General features: G+C 36.5%; 1 protein-coding gene across 23 annotated transcripts in view; it reads right to left on the bottom strand.

Annotated features, from left to right (window-relative positions):
- TJP1 (tight junction protein 1) overlaps positions 1-22,728 on the bottom strand; it is a 236,068-nt gene that overhangs the window by 76,474 nt on the left and 136,866 nt on the right. For all 23 annotated transcript variants that reach the window (XM_023651569.2, XM_023651557.2, XM_023651558.2 and 20 more), the window contains one exon: positions 8,786-8,842. In XM_023651569.2, coding sequence (XP_023507337.2) covers positions 8,786-8,833 — 48 coding nt within the window. In that variant the 5' untranslated portion in view covers positions 8,834-8,842. The remainder of the gene's footprint in view (positions 1-8,785; positions 8,843-22,728) is intronic.

Here is a 22,728-nt window from a genome sequence, read left to right as displayed (position 1 = left end):
TGGCTAGTCTTAACTTGAAATGTGCTGAAATCGTAAAATGTGCATTGGTTTTATAGGACTCAGCATGAATAAAAAAGTAAAGTCATGTGCCACATAACAAAGTTTCGGTCAATGATGGACCACATATATGATGGTGATCGCATATAATTAGTAGTACATATAGCCTAGGTATGTAGTAGGATACACCATCTAGGTTTGTTTAAGTACACTTTGATGTTCACACAATGATGAAATTGCCTAACAACACATTTCTCAGAACATGTTCGCATCATTAAGCAATATATGACTGCATATCAACTTCTAAATGTTGATCACATGTTGAAAATGACAATATTTTCGATTACGAGTCAAGTAAGATTATAAAATTAATTTTACCAATATTTTACATTTTTTAATGTGAAGACTATAAAATTTTATATTACACATATGGTTTGCATTATATTGCTATGGGACAATGGTAGTACAGACCTTCAAAGAGCGACTCTGCAGAATAGGTTGGCCTCCTAGGAAATTAAGTTTTCCTGGGCGTAATTAAGTACCAAGCACTAAGGGAATATAAAATTGATTAAGAATTCCGACTCTTGGGGCTGGCCCCGTGGCCAAGTGGTTAAGTTCACGCGCTCTGCTGCAGGCGGCCCAGTGTTTCGTTGGTTCGAATCCTGGGCGTGGACATGGCACTGCTCATCAAACCACGCTGAGGCGGCGTCCCACATGCCACAATTAGAAGGACCCACAACAAAGAATATACAACTATGTACTGGGGGGGCTTTGGGGAGAAAAAGGAAAAAATTTAAAAATCTTAAAAAAAAAAATTCCTACTCTTAAGAATGTTATAATACAGTAGGAGACAGGGTAGACAACTACCCAAGGTATACATTCATCTAATCAACTGAGGACCAATGGGGAGATGAGAATCCATGAGGCAAAGAGTTCTCACCTATTTTTGTTCTCTGATTCAGTTCCCGGGACTATAATAGTGCTTAGTATACAACAGAGCACTAAAAAATTACTTAGCCTTGAAGAATGAATAGGATTTGCATTCCCTGGTTTTTAGTATTCTAAATGAAGAAAGTTTCCTCTGAGAATGCACATAGAAGAATGAGGCACTATAAAAGCAGATCATGTATTATTCTTGACAGTAAATAGAAGAAAATGTTAAGAGTTTTAATCTACAGGACTTTTACTCTTTTTTTAGAGACGAAGTTTCTTTTCGTATAAGTGACCATCAGATGTCAAAGAATATGGATTTGCCCTTATTTGGCAACATACAGTCTCTATACTCCAGGTTATTTCCAAAAGAATATAGCCTCAAATTATCTCCTTCACTTATACTGCTGCCAAAAGCCCACTTCTCACCTGAAGGAAAATGACTTTCTCATTCCCATCAATGTTTCTTAAAAATATGATGCCAGAGGCTATGGCTCTCCATTTCAAACTGGAACATTTTAAAAAACGCATATTAGGGGCCCCATCCCAGACCAAATGAATCAGAATCTCTGGTAGCTGGGGATAACCCAAGTGATTCCTCTTTACAATAAACCTGGAGAGCCACTGCTCCAGATCAGTGCTCAGCAAACTATGGCCTGCAGGCCAAATCCAGCTAGCTGTCCATTTTTGTAAATAAAGTTTCACTGGAACACTGCCAAACCCATTTGTCTACCTTTTGTCTATGGCTGCTTTTGCAATACAACTGCAGAGCTGAGTAGTTGTGATAGAGATTTACGGACTGCAAGGCCTAAAATATTTATTTATTATTTGGGTCTCTACAGCAAAAGTATGTTGACAATCCTCTAGAAAGTCTAAATTTTATTCTGGATCAACTCAGAATACCAAAGGACTGAGATATTTGAAAATACAGTTCTGCAGCCTCAGAGAATGAAGTCAAGTGAATTATGGTTTTGCATAAGTCACTTGGCTTGCACTGACATGGCTATTTTTAAAAATCTTCAAAAACCAATTCCTGGGGGGGAGAGTTGTTGAGGACTCCCATTCTGTCACAGTGTCTCTTGGATGAGGCCCAGAGGCAACACAGCTCTGGGTTCCCAGCACAACAGTTAACATGTATAAAAACCAAACAACTATGAACTATATACTCATCTTATTTCTATGTACGTTCTGATGACATTTTTCTGGGCTAGTACCTGGCTCAGGGCAAAAGAAAACAGAAGCTTAGAAAGAGGCCAGCTACAGAATGGAACTTAGGCTAATCTTCTAGACATGAATTCTCAGACTCGCCTGAGTATTACAATTACCATGGTGAGTTGGTATGACACTTTTAACACATCGAGAAAATCAGATCCTGTTTTCTCAACATTCAGGATCTTTTCCTACTTGGCCTAAGCTAATGAGATACAGATCTATAGTAAATACACTTAGTATTTTCCCACACCTGAATTCCTAACAAAACCAGGCAATAGTCGTAAGAAGAAACATACTTTAGCTAATTTAAGTGCATTTTATTTTATTCTGCTTATCTAAAAACTGAAAAGGTACTGAGAAAAACAAATGTAACATGATAATGTCAAATTATACCCATGGTCTCGAATGATCTGGCTTCTACCTTAAGAAACTATAAAGAAGAGCAATTTAAACCCAATGTAAGCAGAAGAAAGGAAATATTAAAATAAGAGCAGAAATCAATGAAATAGAAAGCAGAATATAAAGGGCATTTTGAAAAGATCAATAAAATTATTAAACCTCTAGCCAGAATGACCAAGAAATAAGAGAAGACACAAAATACCAATATCAGAAATAAAAAAGGGACACCATTACAGATCCTACAACATTAAAATAAGGGAATATTATGAACAATTTTATGTCTATAAATTTGACAACTTAAGATGAAAGGGACAAACACTGTGAAAAATACAAACTACCAAAGCTACCCAAAAAACCGAAAAGATAACAAAGAAGAGATACATAACCTGAATAGTCTTACGTAAAATTAAAGAATCTATAGTTAAAAGTCTTTCCACAAAAAAACCTACAGGAGCAGATGGCTACACTGGTAAATTCTACAATCATTTAAGGAAGAAATAACATCAACTGTACGTTAACTCATCCAGAGAACACAATAGGAAGGAATACTTCCCAACTGTTTGTTTTGCGGCAATAGCTGTCCCAGATACCAAAACCAGATTAGAAAATCTAAGAAAAAAGTACTGACCAATATCCCTCATGAACAACTATGAAACAACTATTTTCACATAACGTTGGCAAATCAATCCAGCAAAATATAAAAGATAATACATCACAAAAATGTAGAATTTATCTTGGGAATGCAAGGCTGTTCCACATGCAAAAAAGCCAGAAATTTGACCATACCAGCAGACTAAGAAAATTCATATGATAACCTGAATCAATACTTGCAAAAAGAGCACTGGCAAAATTCAACATCCATTCATGATTTTAAAAAAAGCCTCTCAGCAAACTAAGTATAAAAGGGAACTTCTTCCTCAATCTAGCAAATGGCACAATACAAATACAAGGCAACTTCCTTAACCTGATGAAGGGCATCTACAAAAACCCTATTGCTAACATCATACTTAAGGGTGAAAGACAGAATGCTTTCATCTAAAATTTGGAATGTGGAAAAGATGTCTGTTCACCATTCCTATTCAACAATATCTTGGAAGTCCTAGCTAGTGCAATAAGGCAGAAAAAAAATAACCAGCGTAAAGGCATACCTTGTTTTATTCTGCTTCACAGATACTGTGTTTTTACAAATTAGAGGTTTGTGGCAACCCTGAGTCAAGAAAGTCTATCAGTGCCAGTTTTCCAAAAGCATTTGCTCACTTCATGTCTCTGTGTCACACTTTGGTAATTCTTGCAATATTTCAAACTTTTTCATTGTATTTGTTATGGTGATCTGTGATCAGTAATCTTTGATGTTACTGCTGAACATCATAATGCACATATCGTACTGTAGCCCACGGATCAAGGAGTAATTTCGACTTTCAAGTCTTATTATTTAAGAAATACATGTCATAAGGCTATAGCTGCCATAGATAGTGATTCCGTTGATGGATCTGGGCAAAGTAAGTTGAAAACCTTCTGGAAAGGATTCATCATTCTAGATTCCATTAAGAACATTCGTGATTCATGGGGAAAGGGCAAAATATCAACATTAACAGGAGTGTGGAAGAAGTTGATTCCAACCCTTATGGATGACTCAGGCATTCCAGACTTCAGAGGAGGAAGTAACTGCAGATGAAATAGCCAGAGAACCAGAATTACAAGTGGGGCCTGAAGATGTGACTGAATTGCTGCCATCTCATGCTAAGACTTTAATGGATGAGGAGTTGCTTCTTAAGGATGAGCAAAGAAGGTGGTTTCTTGAGATGGAATCTACTCCTGGTGAAGATGCTGTGAAGATTGTTGAAATGACCACAAAGGATTTAGAATATTCTAAAAACTTAGTTGATAAAGTAGTGGCAGGGTTTGAGAGGACTGACTCCAATTTTGAAAAAAGTTCTACTATGGGTAAAATGCTAGCAAACAGCATTGGATGCTATAGAGAAATAGTGTGTGAAAAAAAGTCAATTGATGCAGCAAAGTTCATTGTTGTCTTATTTTAAGAAAATTGCCACAGTTACCAGAACCCTCAGCAACTACCAACCCGATCAGTCAGCTGCCATCAACATCAAGGTATGACATTTCACCAGCAAAAAGATTACGACTTGCTGAAGGCTAAGATGATGGTTAGCATTTGTCAGCAATAAAATATTTTTAAATTAAGGCACATACATTTTTTTAGACATAATGCTATTGAACAAAGACTACAGTATAGTGTAAACATAACTTTTATATGCACTGGGAAACCAAAAAATTCATATGACTCACTTTACTGCAATATTTGCTTTATTGTGGTGGTCTGGAACCAAACCTGCAATACTCCAAGGTATGCCTGTATACATCAGAAAGGAAGAAATAAAACTGCCTCTATTCACAGATGACATAACTGTCTACACAGAAAAATGCCAAGGAACTAGAAAGTTTAGAAAAGTTCTAAGTTCACTATTAAAAAAAAAATCTATTGTATTTCTACATACTAGTGAACAATCAAAAGTTGAAATTAAAAAAGATGCCACTTAGAATGGCACTAGGAAGCACGGAATACACTTAACTAGAAATTTAACAAAATGTGTGCAAGATCTATAAGCCAAAAACTACAAAACAGTACAGTAGACCCCATCATCCATGGGGGATACATTCCAAGACCCCCGGTGGATGCCTAAAACCGCGGATAGTATCAAACTCTCTATATACTATGTTTTCTCCTATACAATGTACATACCTATGATCAAGTTTGATTTATAAATTAGGCACAGTAAAAGATTAACAATAATAACTAATAAAATAGATCAAAACAATATACTGTAATAAAAGTTACAGTAGATCACAGCAACCTCACCATAAGATTTTTTTTTCCTTTTTAAGTTGAGAACATTCACCTTTCCACTTAAAGGAAGCACTTTATGGCTTCTTTTTGGCATATCCGAATTGCCAGTATCACAACTCTTGCACTTTGGGGACGTTATTGAGTAAAATGAAGGTTACCTGAACACAAGCACTGCAACACTGTGACAGTCAATCTGATACCTGGGCTGGCTACTAAGTGACTAACGAGTAGGTAGTATATACAGCATGGATATGCTGGACAAAGGGATGATTCATGTCCAGAGCAGAAGAGAGAGGGACAGCATGAGATTTCATCACTACTCAGAATGGCATGCAATTTAAAACTTCTGAATTGTTTATTTCTGGAATTTTCCATTTAATATTTTCAGACTGCAGTTGACCGTGGGTAACTGAAACTGCAGAAAGCAAAACTGTGAATAAAGGGGGACTACTGTAATGAAGGAAATAAAAGAATGGAGAGATACATCATGTTCACAGCTTGAAAGATTCAATATTGTTAAGATGTCAATTCTCCCCAAATTGATCTGTAGATGCAATGCCATCCCAATGAAAATCCCAGATTTTTTTTAGTTGACAAATTTATTCTAAAATTTATATAGAAAGGCAAAGGAACTAGAATAGTCAAAACAATTTAAAAAAGAAGAAGTTTAGAGGATTCACTCTAATTTCTGCACTTAATATAAAGCTACAGTAATCAAGGCAGAAGTAATTGGCAGAACGATAGACACATAGATCAACAGATCACACTAGAGAAAGACTCACATAAATATGGTCATTGATTTGTGACAAAGGTAGAAAACAATTAAATGCAGAAAGGATAAATGGTTGTTCAAAAAACTGAACACCTGTATTTAAAAAAAAAAATCCCCCTGCCCATCTCTCTTAACATACAAAATTTAACTCAAATGAAACTTCTAGAAGAAAACACAGGAAAAAAATGTTCATGACTTTGGGTTTGGCAGAGATTTCTTAGATACAAAACCAAAAGCATGACTGACAAAAGCAAAAACTAACAAACTGGGCTTTACCAAAATTTAAAACTTAGGCTCTGCAAAAGACACCGTTAATTGAAGGAAAAAGGCAAGCCACAGACTGGGAAAAATATCTGCAATGATACCTGATAAAGAACTTGTATCCAGAAGATATAAAGAACTCTCAAAACTCAATAACAACTTCTGTATACCAAGGAACAAAATCCACAGAATGAAAAGGCAATCCATGGAATGGGAAAAAATATTTACAAGTCATATATCTGAAAAGGGGTTAAAATACAGAATATATAAAGAACTCCTACAAATAAAAACCAAACAACCCAATTAAAAACCAAATAACCCAAATAAAAAATTGGCAAAAGATTTAAATAGATGGTAAATTTTATGTTATGTGTATTTTACGATTTAAAAGAATTCAATAATAAGAAAAGCAACCCAATTAAAAATGGGCAAAAGACTTTAACACATTTTACCGAAGATATATGGATAACAAATAAGCACATAAACAGATACTCAATATAATTAGTCTTTAGAAAACTGCAAACTAAACCACAATGACATAGCACTACACACCTATTAGAATGGCTGAAATTACCAGAAAAACAACAACCCTGATAAGATTAAGTGTTGGTGAGAATACAAAGCAATTGGAGCTCTTACACATTGCTGGTGGGGATGTAAAATGGTACAGTTTGGCAGCTCTTACAAGAGCCTCACAGTGATTCCATTCCTAAGTATTTACCCAAGAGAAATGAAAAGTTATGTTCACTCAAAAACCTACACTACAGCAGATTTATTATTCATAATTAGCAAAAACTGGAAACAACCCAAATGTATCAAAACTGGAAAATGAATAAGCAAATTATTCTACATTCATACAATGGAATGTTACTCAGCAATAAGAAGGAATTATCCATTAATACAAACATGAGAAATCTCAAATGCATTAGGTGAGTGTAAGTCAATCTCAAAAGGTTACATATTATATGAGTTCACTTACATGACATTCTGGAAAAGGTAAAAGCATAGTAACAGAAAACACATCAGTGGTTGCTAAGTGCTGGGGAGAGGGGATGGGGCTGACTACAAATGGGCACAAGGGAAAGTTTCAGGGTGAGGGAACTATCCTATATTTTGACGGTGGTGGTAGTCACATCATCATATATGGTTGTCAAGCTTAGAACTGTACACCAAGGATGAATTTTACTGTATGTAAATTATACCAATAAAAACAATAAAGTTATTAAGAAAATAAATGTAATGTGATAAAATAATACCAAATTATTCTATTATAACCAGTCAACTAAACAATTATAAGGTATGAAGTTATATGTTCAATATGATTTAAATATGCTATCAGCACATTTCGAACAGAGAAAGGCCATTTTAGCTTTATAAATTAAAAGATTTCATCATTTAGGGAGACATAAAAAAGTTGACTATACCTTATCTGAAATCACTGTTTTTTAATAATTAATTTATATGTACATTATCTATTATGTGCAGATTCAAATATTCATGAGATAATCAAGGGCATGGTTCAGGACCATGATTTTCCCCCTTGCCATCTTCCTGCTGATGGACATAGCTGGTAGAAACAGTAAGTGTGAAGTATTTCAATGCTGTCTCCTCTCTTTCTATACATTCTCTAAAGGGAAGGGTAATCAGTAGAGTCAGCTCTCTTCAAAGGGAGGAAAGGGACAGCTATGGGAGGCACTCACTTTTCGTCAAGCATGATTAGGTGCCATTAGCCCCATTTTAAATATGTGAAAAACCAAGGCTGTAGAAGGGGGATGGATTACTTGTGCATTTCTAAAGGGAAACAGGGAGAACTAGGACTCAAATTCAGGGCACTATCACTTCAGACAAAGCTCTTACTCTTACCCAGCTTACTGACATTTGCTCTCTGCCCATCTGCAACTGCTTAAGCAATAGCTTCGGTCTACATGTTTCAAATCACCAAGTATCTTTTAAGATTTTATTAACCACATGACCTGGTTTAATTTTAAACCCCAACCATACAACACATGCCTATATATGCAGACAGGCTGAAGCAGTTTACAATTTATACCAACGCACAGTGTCTCTTAGCTGATCACTTAAAATTTTTTTTAAAAAATCACTTAATTTCTTAAGTCAGGAATAAAAACAGCAAATATACAAATAACAACCAAAAACATACACCAAAAAAAAATCATGTTCACTTTTAACCTTAATAAAGAATTTATTGCAACTCTAATTTTAAACAAAGGAATACAGAAAAGTTTTTCCCCTTTCTTCTGGCTTCCTGACATCTGGTTTTCCTCTATTGTTTTCAAAAGCTGCCAGTATCCTGAGTTACACACAGATTATTTACCGCAACAGAAACTTACCCTGTGAAGCGTCACTGTGTGTTGTTCCCATATAGCTGTTTCCTCCATTACTGTGTTCTGATAAAGGAAAAGAAAAACATATCATTTATCTTTTAAGAAAATGTCTTTAATAAAGTGAATGAGAACACAAACAATTTAGCACACTGAAACACCAAAATTTGCACTTGTAGTATTAGATACTCTGAAAGAAGCTTAATAGTTATGGAAGGCTTTTTGTTTGCTTTTGTTTTTGTTGTAAGAGACAGGAAACTACACACAGGAACTTCCTTTGTTTTTAACTTAATTTGGACAGATGCCTCTACACTCATTTCATGCCAGCTGAAATTGGTATTCCAGCTAATTCTGAACTTTATATTTAACATCAGACAGAAAAGAATAAAAGTTGGAATAGTATTATTTAAAATATCTAATGATGCATAAAACAGTTAAAAGCATTCTTTATGTTGTGCAAAGGAAGGAAAAGTCAAATTCCTCTGAACTCAGTAAATATAAATATACATGTTACAGGAAAACAGATAAGGCCATCTGATAGGTTTGGTCAATGGTCGCTTTAATATCACATTTAAACCCTACTGCTCCACCTAGTTTCAGTTTTACTACAGAATTATCTTTTCAAGCTTTGTTTATAACCCCAACAAGAAAAATGCCTTTTCTAGTATATGTATAATGCACACAAGCATAGAGGAGATGCAAAAAAAGCAAAGCAAAAAACAACGCCAAAAAACCCCCCAAGAATCACCATAATAATAAAAGTGATGCAAGCCTCAACACAGGTATTACTCAAACCACAGAGTAGTTCAGTCTCATCTCCTGTCAAGAACCTCTTACTAGAGAGCAAAATAAATTACTACCCAAGAGATAAGAACTAAAGAATTCAAAATAAACTTCTTATAAATTGGGTTAATTACTCTTAAAGGCTTAAAATAATCCAGTCTCTTTTAATGCTATCATTTTATGGAACTGGAACTCCTAAGAAATTAATGTTCACAAACAAATTTTTCTTAAAAAGGCTTTTTCAGAATTATCAAAAGGTAGGGTGGGAGGGGAGAATAATAACCATGACATTTTCAGAACATCACTAGTTATCCATTATAATAAATGCCTGTTTCACAAGTAAGATCTGACTTCTATTACACTGGCCATCATTCCATCATGAGAACATGTCCATCAAGGTGCCATGGGCCCATTTTTCCTTTTCCACAGCAACTTTAATCGAAGATTAATGTCACTTTGGAAAATGAATCCCCATAAAGAGAGCCTACTTCCCTAAATTCAAAGCAACTAGATTAACTTTCCTGCCAGATGAATAAGAGAGGGAGAAAAAGGATCTCTGTTCACTCCCATAGATAAGAACTGCCAACCTTACTAGCGTTTTGTTTCAATCTTCCAATCAAGTGCAGCAAAAATCTCCCTCTAATGAGACCTCTGCTGGAAACAAAGCTGCTTTGTTTTTTTTAACAAAAATTGACCAAGATTTATGTATTAAAAAAAATTCCTCCACCAATGTGAAGCAATGATGATATGAGTAATTCTGCCAAACATCAAGAATCCTACTAAAATATACATGATAAAAATATCTTCAATAATTGCCAGTTTCTCCAATCTTAGCTGACTTAATTAAAAATGGGAACTGCTTGCACAGCTCTAAGCTCCTCTTTTCTTGATCCACTTCTTTAACCAGTAGCCTGCTTCACTGCCTTTTTAATCCCCTTCCTATCAGGGCAAACTGAAAGTGATCTGATAGCCGGCAAGTGCCTCGAAATATATTCTTTGGTATGAAACAGTTTATCATCCTCCATATGATTTTAATGACCAGCACAGTTTTCCATTTTGTAAAAGAATATTAATCAAATGGGAAATTTATTTAATGGGGGGAAAGCAGGTTATGAAAAAGCTTATACACTGTTATCCTAATTTTGTTTAAACGTGAGTAAGAAAAGAAAGGCTGAAAGGATACACAAAATATTAACATAGATCATCTTCAAAGTGAGGGGCTTATGGGTGACATTTTTTCATTAGGTATTTTCTCTTTTTGCTTTCCTTTCTCCATTCCCAATCAGAATAAATCGCCGAAGTATTTTAAACAACATTCAACAAATCCCCTTTGAAATTCAATATCTATTTTTAACTTTGCTTTGAGGAAAATCAAATGATATTTATAAGAAGATTATTTTATGTTTTATTGTTAATTATAAAAAGTATTCCGGGGGCCGGCCCCGTGGCTAAGTAGTTAAGTTCGTGCGCTCCACTTCGGAGGCTCAGGGTTTTGCTGGTTCGGATCCTGGGCGCGGACATGGTGCCACTCATTAGGCCACGCTGAGGCAGCGTCTGACATGCCACAACTAGAAGGACCCACAGCTAAAATATACCACTATGTACTGGGGGATTTTGGGAGAAAAAAGCAGGAAAAAAAAAGTATTCTGTCAGTAAAGGATCTATACATTAAGATCTTAATGTACAAACTTTTGGAGGAGTACAATAAGAGAAACAAATTATTTTGCTTGAATAAGTAAAGGGGGAAAATAAAAATACTAAAGCAATTATTCTCAGTATTCCAATCAAAATTACTGTCTCTTCTTTGGAGGGATCAGAAAAGTGGACATCTCAACCAACTCAATGGCCTCCCAAAAAAGGGTAATGTAATAGGCTCACTTCTCCGTTAAAGCCAAACACAGTCTTATTAGCTTGATTTTTCAGAAGGGAGATCAATGTACAAGAAGGCAAGAGAGAATGAAACATCAAAAATATGGGTTAGTTAGGCTCTTGACCAGCACATTAACCAATCTGATGCATAATATAAATGAGTTATTATACCTTGCCAATCTTTATCACTTTGGGGGGTTAAAAAAACAACTGAAAAATGTATTCCTAGTTTAAACTGTGGACCATGCCATCTCTCTCCACTCTCCAGCCTTTGGTTTCCTTCAGTGGCAAAGCAGCGAAATTCTATCCCTGGTTGTTTGTATAACCAGCAGGACTTGAGGACTTCTAAAGGCATTGAGGGATGAGGAGAAGGATGAACACAGAGGCTTGTGATAATGCAAATACACTAAAATATAATAGTAGAATCTCAGTTGTCAGGATTCAAGTACCCATTGTAAAATTCTTTCAACTCTGCTATGCTTGAAAATGATCATAGGGGCTGGCCCGGTGGCGCAGTGGTTAAGTGCGCACATTCCGCTTCTTAGTGGCCGGGGTTCGCCGGTTCGGATCCCGGGTGCAGACATGGCACCGCTTGCAACGCCACGCTGTGGTAGGTGTCCCACATATAAAGTAGAGGAAGATGGGCACGGATGTTAGCTCAGGGCCAGGCTTCCTCAGCAAAAAGAGGAGGACTGGCAGTAGTTAGCTCAGGGCTAATCTTCCTCAAAAAAAAAAAAAAAGGAAAGAAAGAAAATGATCATAAAATGTTGGGGGGGAGGAGCTTCTTACAGTAAATCACTCAGAAATTGAAGGCTAAAATTGACATAAAAACATTTTTAGTACTAGGAAACTTATTAGGCATTATTTTCATGAGCACTACATAAAGAAAAAATGCTCATTAATGACTAAGAATTCTGATACTTTATTCTAGTTAACAAAAGAGAGGGAGGTGTCCGTTCGAAGAATACAAGTGGCCTGGGGGTGAAGAAACAGAAATGGGGCAGGGGAAGGGGGCATTGAACTTCTTCACTGTGAACCCTTTTGTAGTATTTTATCAAGTTCATCTATTACTTATTCAAATAAATGATTTTTAAAACAACATCTTTATTATAAACTTGCTTAGTTGTCATTTTTCTTATTTAAATAAAAGCAGAATGCATAATTGCATAATTTGCATGAAGATCTCCTGGTAAATCAATACTCATTCCCAAAGCATTTAGGCTTGTGAGAGACCAAATAAAAGGTGCTATTTCTCTAAGCATGATTCCAGCACTACCATGCCCTCATAACTTTGAAAGATGCTGTTAAATAGAAAATGAACCAGACGAGCAATACTGAGATCACAACCCAAATCTGCCATTAACTAGACAGTGACCTTAGTTTTCCGTACCTATAAAATTAAGAAACTGGATGAAATTATCTCAAGTAAGAAGTCCTTTCCAGCTCCAAAATTCTGTCAGACTACAATTCCAATTGGAGTCCAAGTATAATTCCAATTCCAAATAGGCTGCAATTCAATAATTAGTGAAACACTGCAGGCATCAAGAGTGACTCAATTAGTGGCTACTGGATTCTGAGTTCTACGTACATTTCTAAGTCAGCGTCAAATGACTAGAATCACAATTACTGAAGCAAAAAGTTGCATTTCAAAATCTGCCAAGAGTTTGTTTGGTTTCTCTGTTCTAAGCTCCAGCTGGCAAAGACACTACTCAGATCACCAACTCCAAATGGCTTCCTGCCAAAACTTCAGATCCCAATTCTAGGCAGTTTCACTGTCCTTTAGGGCTGATTACAGATCAAATGGGGAAGAGACAGGAGGACACAAGAACTGACGAGAATGGATGAACCTGTAATTGGGAGAAGATCAAATCCCAAATAGAATAACTACAGTGTTCTCCAAATGAAGGAAAATCTTAACTCCTTAACATTATCTAAATACACAGCCAGTTACATTTTACCACTCTTTGCACTATAATTTTAAAAACAATCCATTCATTTATTCACTCATTCATTCAACAAACATTCATCAGATATGTTAAGTGCTGTGGAGGACCAGAAATAGGTCCCTCTTCCTCTCTAGGGACTCAAGGAGAAGGCTTACAATAACACTGGATAAATGGTGTATGTAAGAGGTGTCATGGAGGATGGAGCTGACCCTGCCTGCTGTGAAGACAGGAGTCCCTGAGAAAGTAACACTTGAGTTCAAGCTTGAAGGATGACCAGGAAAAAAAGTGGAGAAAGATGTTTTGGAAGAAGAAAAAGCATGTCAGCAAGGTTGCTGATGCTGCAAATAATGAAGGCTTTGGTATGGCTGAGTTATAAAATTTGTAGAACAGGAAAAGGGTAAAAAAACAGGATGCAAAAGGACTACCACAAAAGGCCTTGTACTGCAATGCTAAGGACTTTCAACCCAATGGGAAGACACTAAGGAACTTTAGGCTATCAAATGATACAGCCAGAATTCATTCTGAAGGCTGTTAAGTAGAAGATGAATTTGAGGCAGGTAGACCAGTTAGAAAGTTAAAGTGAAAAGGAGGGAGGAGTTAAAGATGGCTGCTGGGTTTCTGAACCAGGCAGCTGAGTGAAAAAGCAAGAAAGAAAAGATCACAAATCCAATTTTAGATATCCTTAACCTAAGATGCCTATGGAAATACTGAAGCAGATATAGGCAATGGGCAGTTGAATATACAGGCGTGAAGATGAAGACTGAGATCTGGAGTAGATAAGCATCCAGGAGTAATCAACGAAGCAGTACTGAAACCAAGAGAAAAGATCCAACTGCCAAAGAACTAAGATGACTCTGTGGACTACAAATACTTAAGGGCTGGGGCGGTGCGGGGGGGAGGAACCAAAGGAACTTGAGAAAGAACAGCCAGTGAGGAACTAACATAAAACATAACTTACTGTCCAGAGAATACTCCAAAATATAAAAATAGAAGATATCATAAAAGAATAAAATTTCCTTATATTCTTTAAATTGTTGGACTCTTAAATATTATTAAGTATACATCTAAAAGAGTTTATTCAGTACTATCTCTTGAATAAAGCATGGTGACCACTCTTTCTTGATGACCTGCAATCCTCCCTTAAGAAAATCAAGCAGTAAACGGAGGTATAACACTCTGTTGCTCTTTCTGGGCTCCTTCTGTGAGCAGAGCTGCTACACTGGATGGTTTCTGAATTCTTCTGCCCTCCAAAGTGTTTTCGTTTTTTTTTTTTTTTTAGCTTTTTTCCAACCAAAATAGAAAGCAAGATCACCTATTGAGATGAGGTTGAGCCAGGAACTTAGGAAGTACAACCTAAGTTTTAGTAAATAAAACAGATGACCCCTGATCCTCCTTGACATTTCAATTAAGTATTTAGTTTCAATTTTGTTATCTCTGCTATGAAAATGAGTACAAGAAAGAGACTAGTGTACGCGTTAAAAGGTGGGGAAAATACACATTTAGATAGATCTGAAGGGCTATCCATTAAACTCTCACAATGGAGATGTCCAATCGATAGTAAAAAAGATAAATCTAACATCAAATGAAGGGAGGTCTTGGAAACACTCAGGGATTCAACAAACTTCACAAATACAAGAGAGGAACTCACTAAGCATAGGAATTAAAATAATGACCAAAATAACAGTACAGCAACTGTAGGATGACCATTTCAATAGAAAGTAAGTAAATTTAGCATCCTACACCTCACTATACTCAACACCAGTTAAATTTTCAAATACTGTGCATCTACCCTTTGGGTGACAATTTAGGAGACAAATGATGAGATGGATATGATTAGAAAACATTAAGAGTTGGAAGAAAGACATAAGTGGATACAGAATTTTTTGGTTGATCAAAGCTGGAAGTTAGCTTAAAATGTAAGGCCACAGATAAATCACTATATTTGCTGCTGTTCTAAGATCAAAGTATGGAATATCAGCTTAAATAAGTTACCATTATATGCACCTTAAACATGGAGAAATTTTCATCAGGGACAGTTACAGATACTCTAGAGAACTTTGAGGGCTCTTCAGTTATCAAAAATAAAACTATTTTTAGCTGGACATTTTCTAATGGCTGAAGATGGATAAAAGACTCTTCAAATTCTTTCCAAGTAGAAACGGGAAAGGGGATGGGGTAGCAGGGAGGATGAGGAAGTGATATTTCTGAGAGTAACTTTTTGTGTAGCTGTGACTCTTAGAAGAGCAGTATTGTTTTATGATATGTATCTTTCACATATCAAAAAAAAATAAACCATTAAAAGCAATAAAGGAGTGTGGGGGGGGGGTGGGGCAGGATCCAAAATGGAATACAAATAGTAACAAATGAACCTAATTGTATTACAAATGAATAATATGACCACACTGAAGAAGGCAGGGAAGAAAAGAAGCTAAGTAACTGTGGAAAACAGTATCCTGACTGATGGCTGTAAGGCCAAAGACTAAAAGAACTGTAGAAAAATTCTGTAGCCTAATTAGACTAAGTCTTGCTCCGGGGGGTATGGATAAAAATTTGAAACTATTTTGTGTGTATACTAGAAAGATAAGCAAACACATTGTAGATAAGGAGAGCTGGGTTTCTATTGTTGGAGAAAAATGTAATCAATAAGAAAAGGAGGGAGGCTAAAATGAATCTATGATGTGAGATCGAAATCTGAGGTATCAGAATAAACTCATGATTTTAAATATATATACAGATAAATACAGAAATAAAGTCATGTAGATATTCAGAGGTTAGTAAGCACATGTCTATTGCCTAGCCCCGTCTGCTGAGCAAGCCTAGAAGAAAGAAAAACCCAACAGCAATGAGCACAGCTAGCATAGAGATATTAATTTCTAAATACTATTCTCTAATAAAATGAACCAGGATTCCCTGGAGAAGTGGTTGGTTCCACGGCTGGGGCAGGGAAAATACAAGATGAATCTGGAATATCATGTGGCATCAGAAATTAAGGGACTGCTCAAAAAGTACAGGGGTTTGTCAAAGCAACAGGAACCAATCTGACGCAGCTTCTACAGGCCAAAGCTGGAATATCCTGAGCGACACTTGAGTGAGCAACAAAATAAACAACAACAGCATGAGACTTTAACCCACAGAATAAAACAGATATCCACGAGTCCACACTGACAGAATCAAGTAAACAAGTAAGTGCGAAAGGGACAGCTCTTCCCTAAAGTGGAATTTCAATGAACAATGTAGAAGGAAAAAAGGAGACAAAATCACCATCAGGCAAACTCCACAAATTGTTGAAGATCCACCAATACATGCTAAAATTAGTAGGTGAAAGTTTGAGGAGATAACAGGATTAGCATAGCCTCACATTATCTCCTTCAAAATATTTATCAATCACAAAAATATAGTAATTTTACGGTGGAGAAATACCACCTTAACCAAGTGATCAAGGTGAACATCACCAACAACACCTATCACCATCATGAATCCTTAATATGATGCACCAAGGACGCAATATGGTTTTTACACCATATTCTTGCCAAAAATGCATCACTCATGCCAAAGATGAGAAACCATTAGACAAACCAAACTGAGGCGTATTCTACCAAACAACTGATCAATTCTCTTCAAAAGTACGAAGGTCATAAGAGACAGAGGGAAGACTGAGGATCTGTTAGAGATCCAAAGACATCAAAGAGAAGTAACAACTAAAAGTAATTCAGAATCCTGGAACAGAAAAGGGAAAAACCGGTAAAATTTAAATACAATCTGTAAGTTTAGTTAATGTTATTGTATCAATGTTAATTTTTTTTTAAAGATTTTATGTTTTTTTAAACTTTTCCTTTTTCTCCCCAAAGCCCCCCAGTACATAGTTGTATATTTTGGTTGTGGGTCCTTCCACTTGTGGCATGTGGAATGCCACCTCAGCATGGCTTGATAAGCGGTGCTAGGTCTGCACCCAGGATACGAACTGGCAAAATCCTGGGCCACTGAAGCAGAGTGCATGAACTTGATCAGTCGGCCAGAGGGCTGGCCCCTCAATGTTAATTTCTTACCCTTGATAACTGTTTTATGGTTATGTAAAATGCAAGAGGAGTGGGATGAAGGATATAAGAGAATTCTAATATTTTTGCAACTTTAGTCTAATATTAACTCAAAATAAAAAAGTTTTAAAAGACCTTTTTGGTTTCTAAATAATAAGATACACGAAAAACCATGATACTTCCCAAACAAAGCGCTCAATGAAAAACAGACCAAATTTGTATACTCAACAGGCCACATTTCTTTAAAATCAGCCTCGTTACTTCACCTTAAATCGCAAACCTATTTTAAATAAATTACGAAATGTCTAAGGTAGAAAGGTGCCAAGCTGTGTTTCAACTGCTAAGTCTGACTTAAGGCACACTCCATCAGGAAGCTCCCTCCTGGTTCCAAGACCAGACACCTCGAGGGTGAAAATCTTACCACTAAGGCGGCAGCAGTAATGGACCAAGGTTGAATAAGAAGGGAGTAAATATACCCGTCTTAATACAAGCCACTTAGGTATTAAAACTTCTGACTTTTCCCATACACAACCAAGAAGCAATATCATTTATTTTCATGTAAAACTAGGTTTTTTAAAGTAACCTGCTGATATCTATCTCTCCAACACAGTATTCACATCCAGAATACAGAAAGAATTTCTATCAATAAAGACAGACAGCCTAATAGAAAAGATGGGCTAAGAGCTTGAGAAAGCACTTTACAAAAAAGGATGTCAAAATGTCTAGTAAACGTGTGGGAAAAGTGCTCAACTTCATTAATCAACAGGTTAATACAAATTAAAAACACAAAGAAATGCTACTACACACCCACACAATAAGCTAACATGAAAAAGAAAATATGGAGTGTTAGTGAACAATCTAATCAGAACTCATAACTCATATGAGTATAAATTGGTATAAGTGCTTTGGAAAGCTGGCAATAACAAGCATACTCTATGATTACTCAAGAGAACTGTGTACATACATTCACTACAAGAATGTTCACAAAAGTAGTATTCTTAATAGCCAAAAACCAGAAACAATCTAAATGCCCAACAACAATAAAATGGAAAACTATGCAATATTCACTCAATGGAATATTACTCAGCCATGAAATGAATAAACTATAACTATACAAACCAACATGGATGAATCTCACAACACTGCTCAATGCTGAACAAAAGAAGACAGACCTAAGAACACACACTGTATGTTTCCATTTGAGTTTAATAAGAGGTAAAATTCAAAAACACACTGCAAAAGAAAAACTATCAGAGGGGAACTAGCCCTATCAAGTTAAGGACTCTTAATTAAGACATACTACAACAAGGCCTCTATAATTAAAAGTGTGGTACTTGTACATAGCAGACAGACAGACGAGTGGACTAGAATGGAAAATCCAGAAATAGACACCAAAACACAGAGAAAATTAGTATATGAGAAAGATAACATCTCAAATTGCTGGAGTAAAGATGCACTTTTTTCTTTCTTTTTTTGAGGAAGATTAGCCCTCAGCTAACATCTGTGCCCATTTTCCTCTATTTCATATGTGGGACGCCTGCCACAGCATGGCTTGATAAGTGCACCGGCGATTCAAACTGGCTAACTCTGGGCCACTGAGGTGGAGCACAGGAACTCAACCGGTACACCACCAGGCTGGCCCCAAGATGAACTTTTTTTTCTTTTTTAAAAGACTGGCACTTGAGCTGGCATCTGTTGCCCATCATCATCTTCTTTTTTCTTCTTCTCCCCCACAAAGCACCCCCTACCCCAGTACATAATTGTATATTCTCATTGTGAATGCCTCTGGTTGTGCTATGTGGGATGCCGCCTCAGCGTGGCTTGATGAGCGGTGCCATGTCTGTGCCCAGGATTGGAACTAACGAAACCCCTGGGCTGCCAAAGTGTGAAGTGGAGTGTGTGAACTTAACCACTCAGTCACAGGGCTGGCCTCCCCAAGATGTACTTTTTAATAAATGCTATTGGAACTGGGCAGTCATTTGGAAAAAGCATAACATTAGATCTGTATCTCACCATGCAGAAGAATAAATCCCAAAAGAATTACAGATCTAAATGTAAAAGGTAAAAGTACTAGAAGAAAACTCAAATGAATTTCTCTTTAATGCTGCTTTAGGGAAAGGCTTTCTAACCATAACTCAAAGTCTAAGGCAATAAAGGACATAAAAAATAAAAAAATGTCTCCATGACCAAAAAGCAAACACAGAAACAAAACACCATAAACAAAATCTTAAGATAACTCATGACCTAGGAGAAAATATTCGCAAGATACATCACAGAGGGTGCAATACATACTACATAAAGAAATAAGAAACTGCAGAAAAAGGACAAAAAAGCCAATAGAAAAACAGGGAAAAGACAAATACTTCACAAGAAAGGTATCAAAATGGCCCTCAAATATTTGAACAGTGTTTAAACTCACTTATAATTAAAGAAATGCAAATTAAAATATACCAAGATGCCACACAGCTCACCTACGAAACTGGCCAAAATTAAAAAGCAGGACACCACAGTCTGCTGACAAGTCTACGAGGATACATTCACTTTTCTACATTTCTAGTGGAAATACAAATTAGTACTACCTTTTTGGAGGGAAATTTAGAATTACCTAATAAAACTAAACACATACTTACCTTCTGCCCCAGAGATTCCACTTCTAAGAAATCTACCCTAAAGAGATACCTCCAACAATGTGAATAGGCATACATACAAGTTATTCATTGTTGCAATGTTTGTAACTGCAAACACTGGCAACAAACTAAATGACCAAACATGGGAGAGCAGATGAACAGATTGATACACCCACACAATGGAGTTTGATGCAGCTATAAAAAAGTGAAGATCTCCCATTTCAAGAACATACCTTTAAGTGAATAAAGCAAAGTGCAAGAACATCTGTAGTATGCTACCCTTCATGTAAGAAAGAAGGGAATATAAGATTATACACATGTATCTGCTCATTTGTACAAAAGAAATACAGAAATGGTAAATCAGAAACTAAAGAAATTCCTTACAGGGTAAGTGGGAAAGGAGGAAAAAATGGGTCTAGGGTAGTAGGAATGAGGAAAGAATGACACTTCCAAGCATATATTTTCGCAGAGCTGTGAAGTATAGTCATGTTTCACATACCCAAGATAACAAAAGTAATTAAAATCAACCAGGAGGAGGTGATGGTAGCAGTCTTGGTGGTGAGATCCAAAATGGAATACAAATAAACCTATCTACTTCAAATGAATACCACAACTGAAGAGGATGGGGAAGAAAAACACTAATCTAACTAACTGCGGGAAACAATATTCTGACTGGATACTTTAAGACAAAAAGAACACAAACACTGTACTCTAGTTAGTCCATCTGTTTCTCACAGGGGTAGGATGGGTTAAGAATCCTGTAAGCGATTACAGGTACGTCAGGAATAAACAAATAAGTGAATATATGATAGATAATGACCTGATTTCTCATTGTCAGAGATAGAACTTACAAAAAAGGGGGAAGGTTACAACAAAACATGGTGGGTTGGAATCAAGGTATTCATATAAACTCATGGTTTTAAGTATACGTAGAAAGAGCTAGACATATGAGGAAAAAGAGGCAGCTCTTCCTTACAGAAGAATTCCAATTAACGAATGCAGAAGCAATGAAAGGAATACAAAATCACTATTAGCGAAAAAACACGGTAGTAATTGCTGCAGGCAAGATCAACCAATATAGTCAGTAGGCAAAAGTTTGAGGAGAAACAATCTCAAAGTAGTACCTTGACGAAGATATTTATCAACTACAAATGAAAAAACAGTAAGTATCTCACCAAGTGATCAAGGTTAATGTCACCAGGAATAAGACATATAAACATCACATAACTTCTCCTGATATTTAGGAGACATACCAAACAATCACAATAGGAGCACCATGTTTGGACCTGATCTTTAAAAGCATATTAAACAAGGAAAGTTGACATTTGAGACAATTAGAAACTTTACATTGACTAAATGTTGGATTTTGGATTTAGAATTTATTTTTGAAGTGTGATGATGTTAATACAGCTATTTTTTTTAAAAAAGGGTTCACAACTAAAGATGTAATCACAGGCTTAAATAGGTACTACAAAGGAAAGAAAAATAGTGTCATGAGAGGAACTCAAAGAGGAACCTGGCAGGAAGCTCAGTACCTGCTAGGAACTAAAAAGAGGACAGCATAGAGACCCAAGAAGAAAGATGCAAGGTGAGGCTAGAAGGCTAGGCAGAGCCAAACATGCCAGTAGGAGCTTTCTGACCATATTACGGATTTTGGTCTTCACTTCTAAAGGTAATAAGAAGCCTAGGAGTTTTAGAATGAGTGTGTGTGTTGGGGCACAGGGTAGGGGTGGGGGCTGATGGACTAATCCAACTTGGATTTTGAAAAGATCATTTTAGAAAAACAGACTGTAAGGAGGAAGAAGGGATATGATACTACTTAGCAGGCCATTACAGGAATACAGAGAGAAGATTATAATGTGTGTATGTGTATATGTGTGTTGGGGAGGGTGTAAATGGTAGAAAGTACAGCTAGAATAAGTGGAAAGAGTATGAGGTGCTTCGGAGGTAAAATCTGAAGAAAATTTGCTAACCAATCATTCACCATACTGGATGGATATCCCAACTGAGCGAGGTGCCCTGGATTTGAAATAGTCTTTAATCTCTATTCCCTAATTCATCAGACTAAAGACTGCATCTCTTACTTAATGTTATTATAAGAAATTTGTCAAAAATATCTCAGGAACTCATGGAACTTCTCTGAAACCACAGCACATCTTGCTGAGCCAGGACTCCAAATCTATAGGCCAACCTTTGTCTGGTATCAAATAAGTAAATGCATACATAAATTAAGTAAATATTTGCACAAGTGCACACACACAAAAACCCCTAACTCCTATACGCCTCTTCTCTGATATTACGATGGGCTTCACTTAAAATGTTTTTTAAGTGAAATGTTTAAAAGATAAAGCTGGGCCGGCCTGGTGGCGCTGCAGTTAAGTTCGCACGTTTGCCTTCCCGGCAGCCCAGGGTTCACCAGTTTGGATCCTGGGTGTGGACATGGCACCACTTGGCAAGCCATGCTGTGGTAGGCGTCCCACGTATAAAGTAGAGGAAGATGGGTACGGATGTTAGCTCAGGGCCAGTCTTCCTCAGCAAAAAGAGGAGGATTGGCAGTAGTTAGCTCAGGGCAAATCTTCCTCAAAAAAAAAAAGATAAAGCTGACATAAAAGTCTACTATGTGCTGGGCACTGTGCTGAGTGCCTGAGCACTCTGAGATGGGTACTGTTATCATAATCTGCATTTTATAGATG

Source organism: Equus caballus, chromosome 1, assembly GCF_041296265.1.
Source record: "Equus caballus isolate H_3958 breed thoroughbred chromosome 1, TB-T2T, whole genome shotgun sequence".
NCBI classification, from domain to species: domain Eukaryota; kingdom Metazoa; phylum Chordata; class Mammalia; order Perissodactyla; family Equidae; genus Equus; species Equus caballus.
Note: the sequence above shows the minus strand (reverse complement) of the source record. Positions and strands in the feature narration are given on the sequence as shown.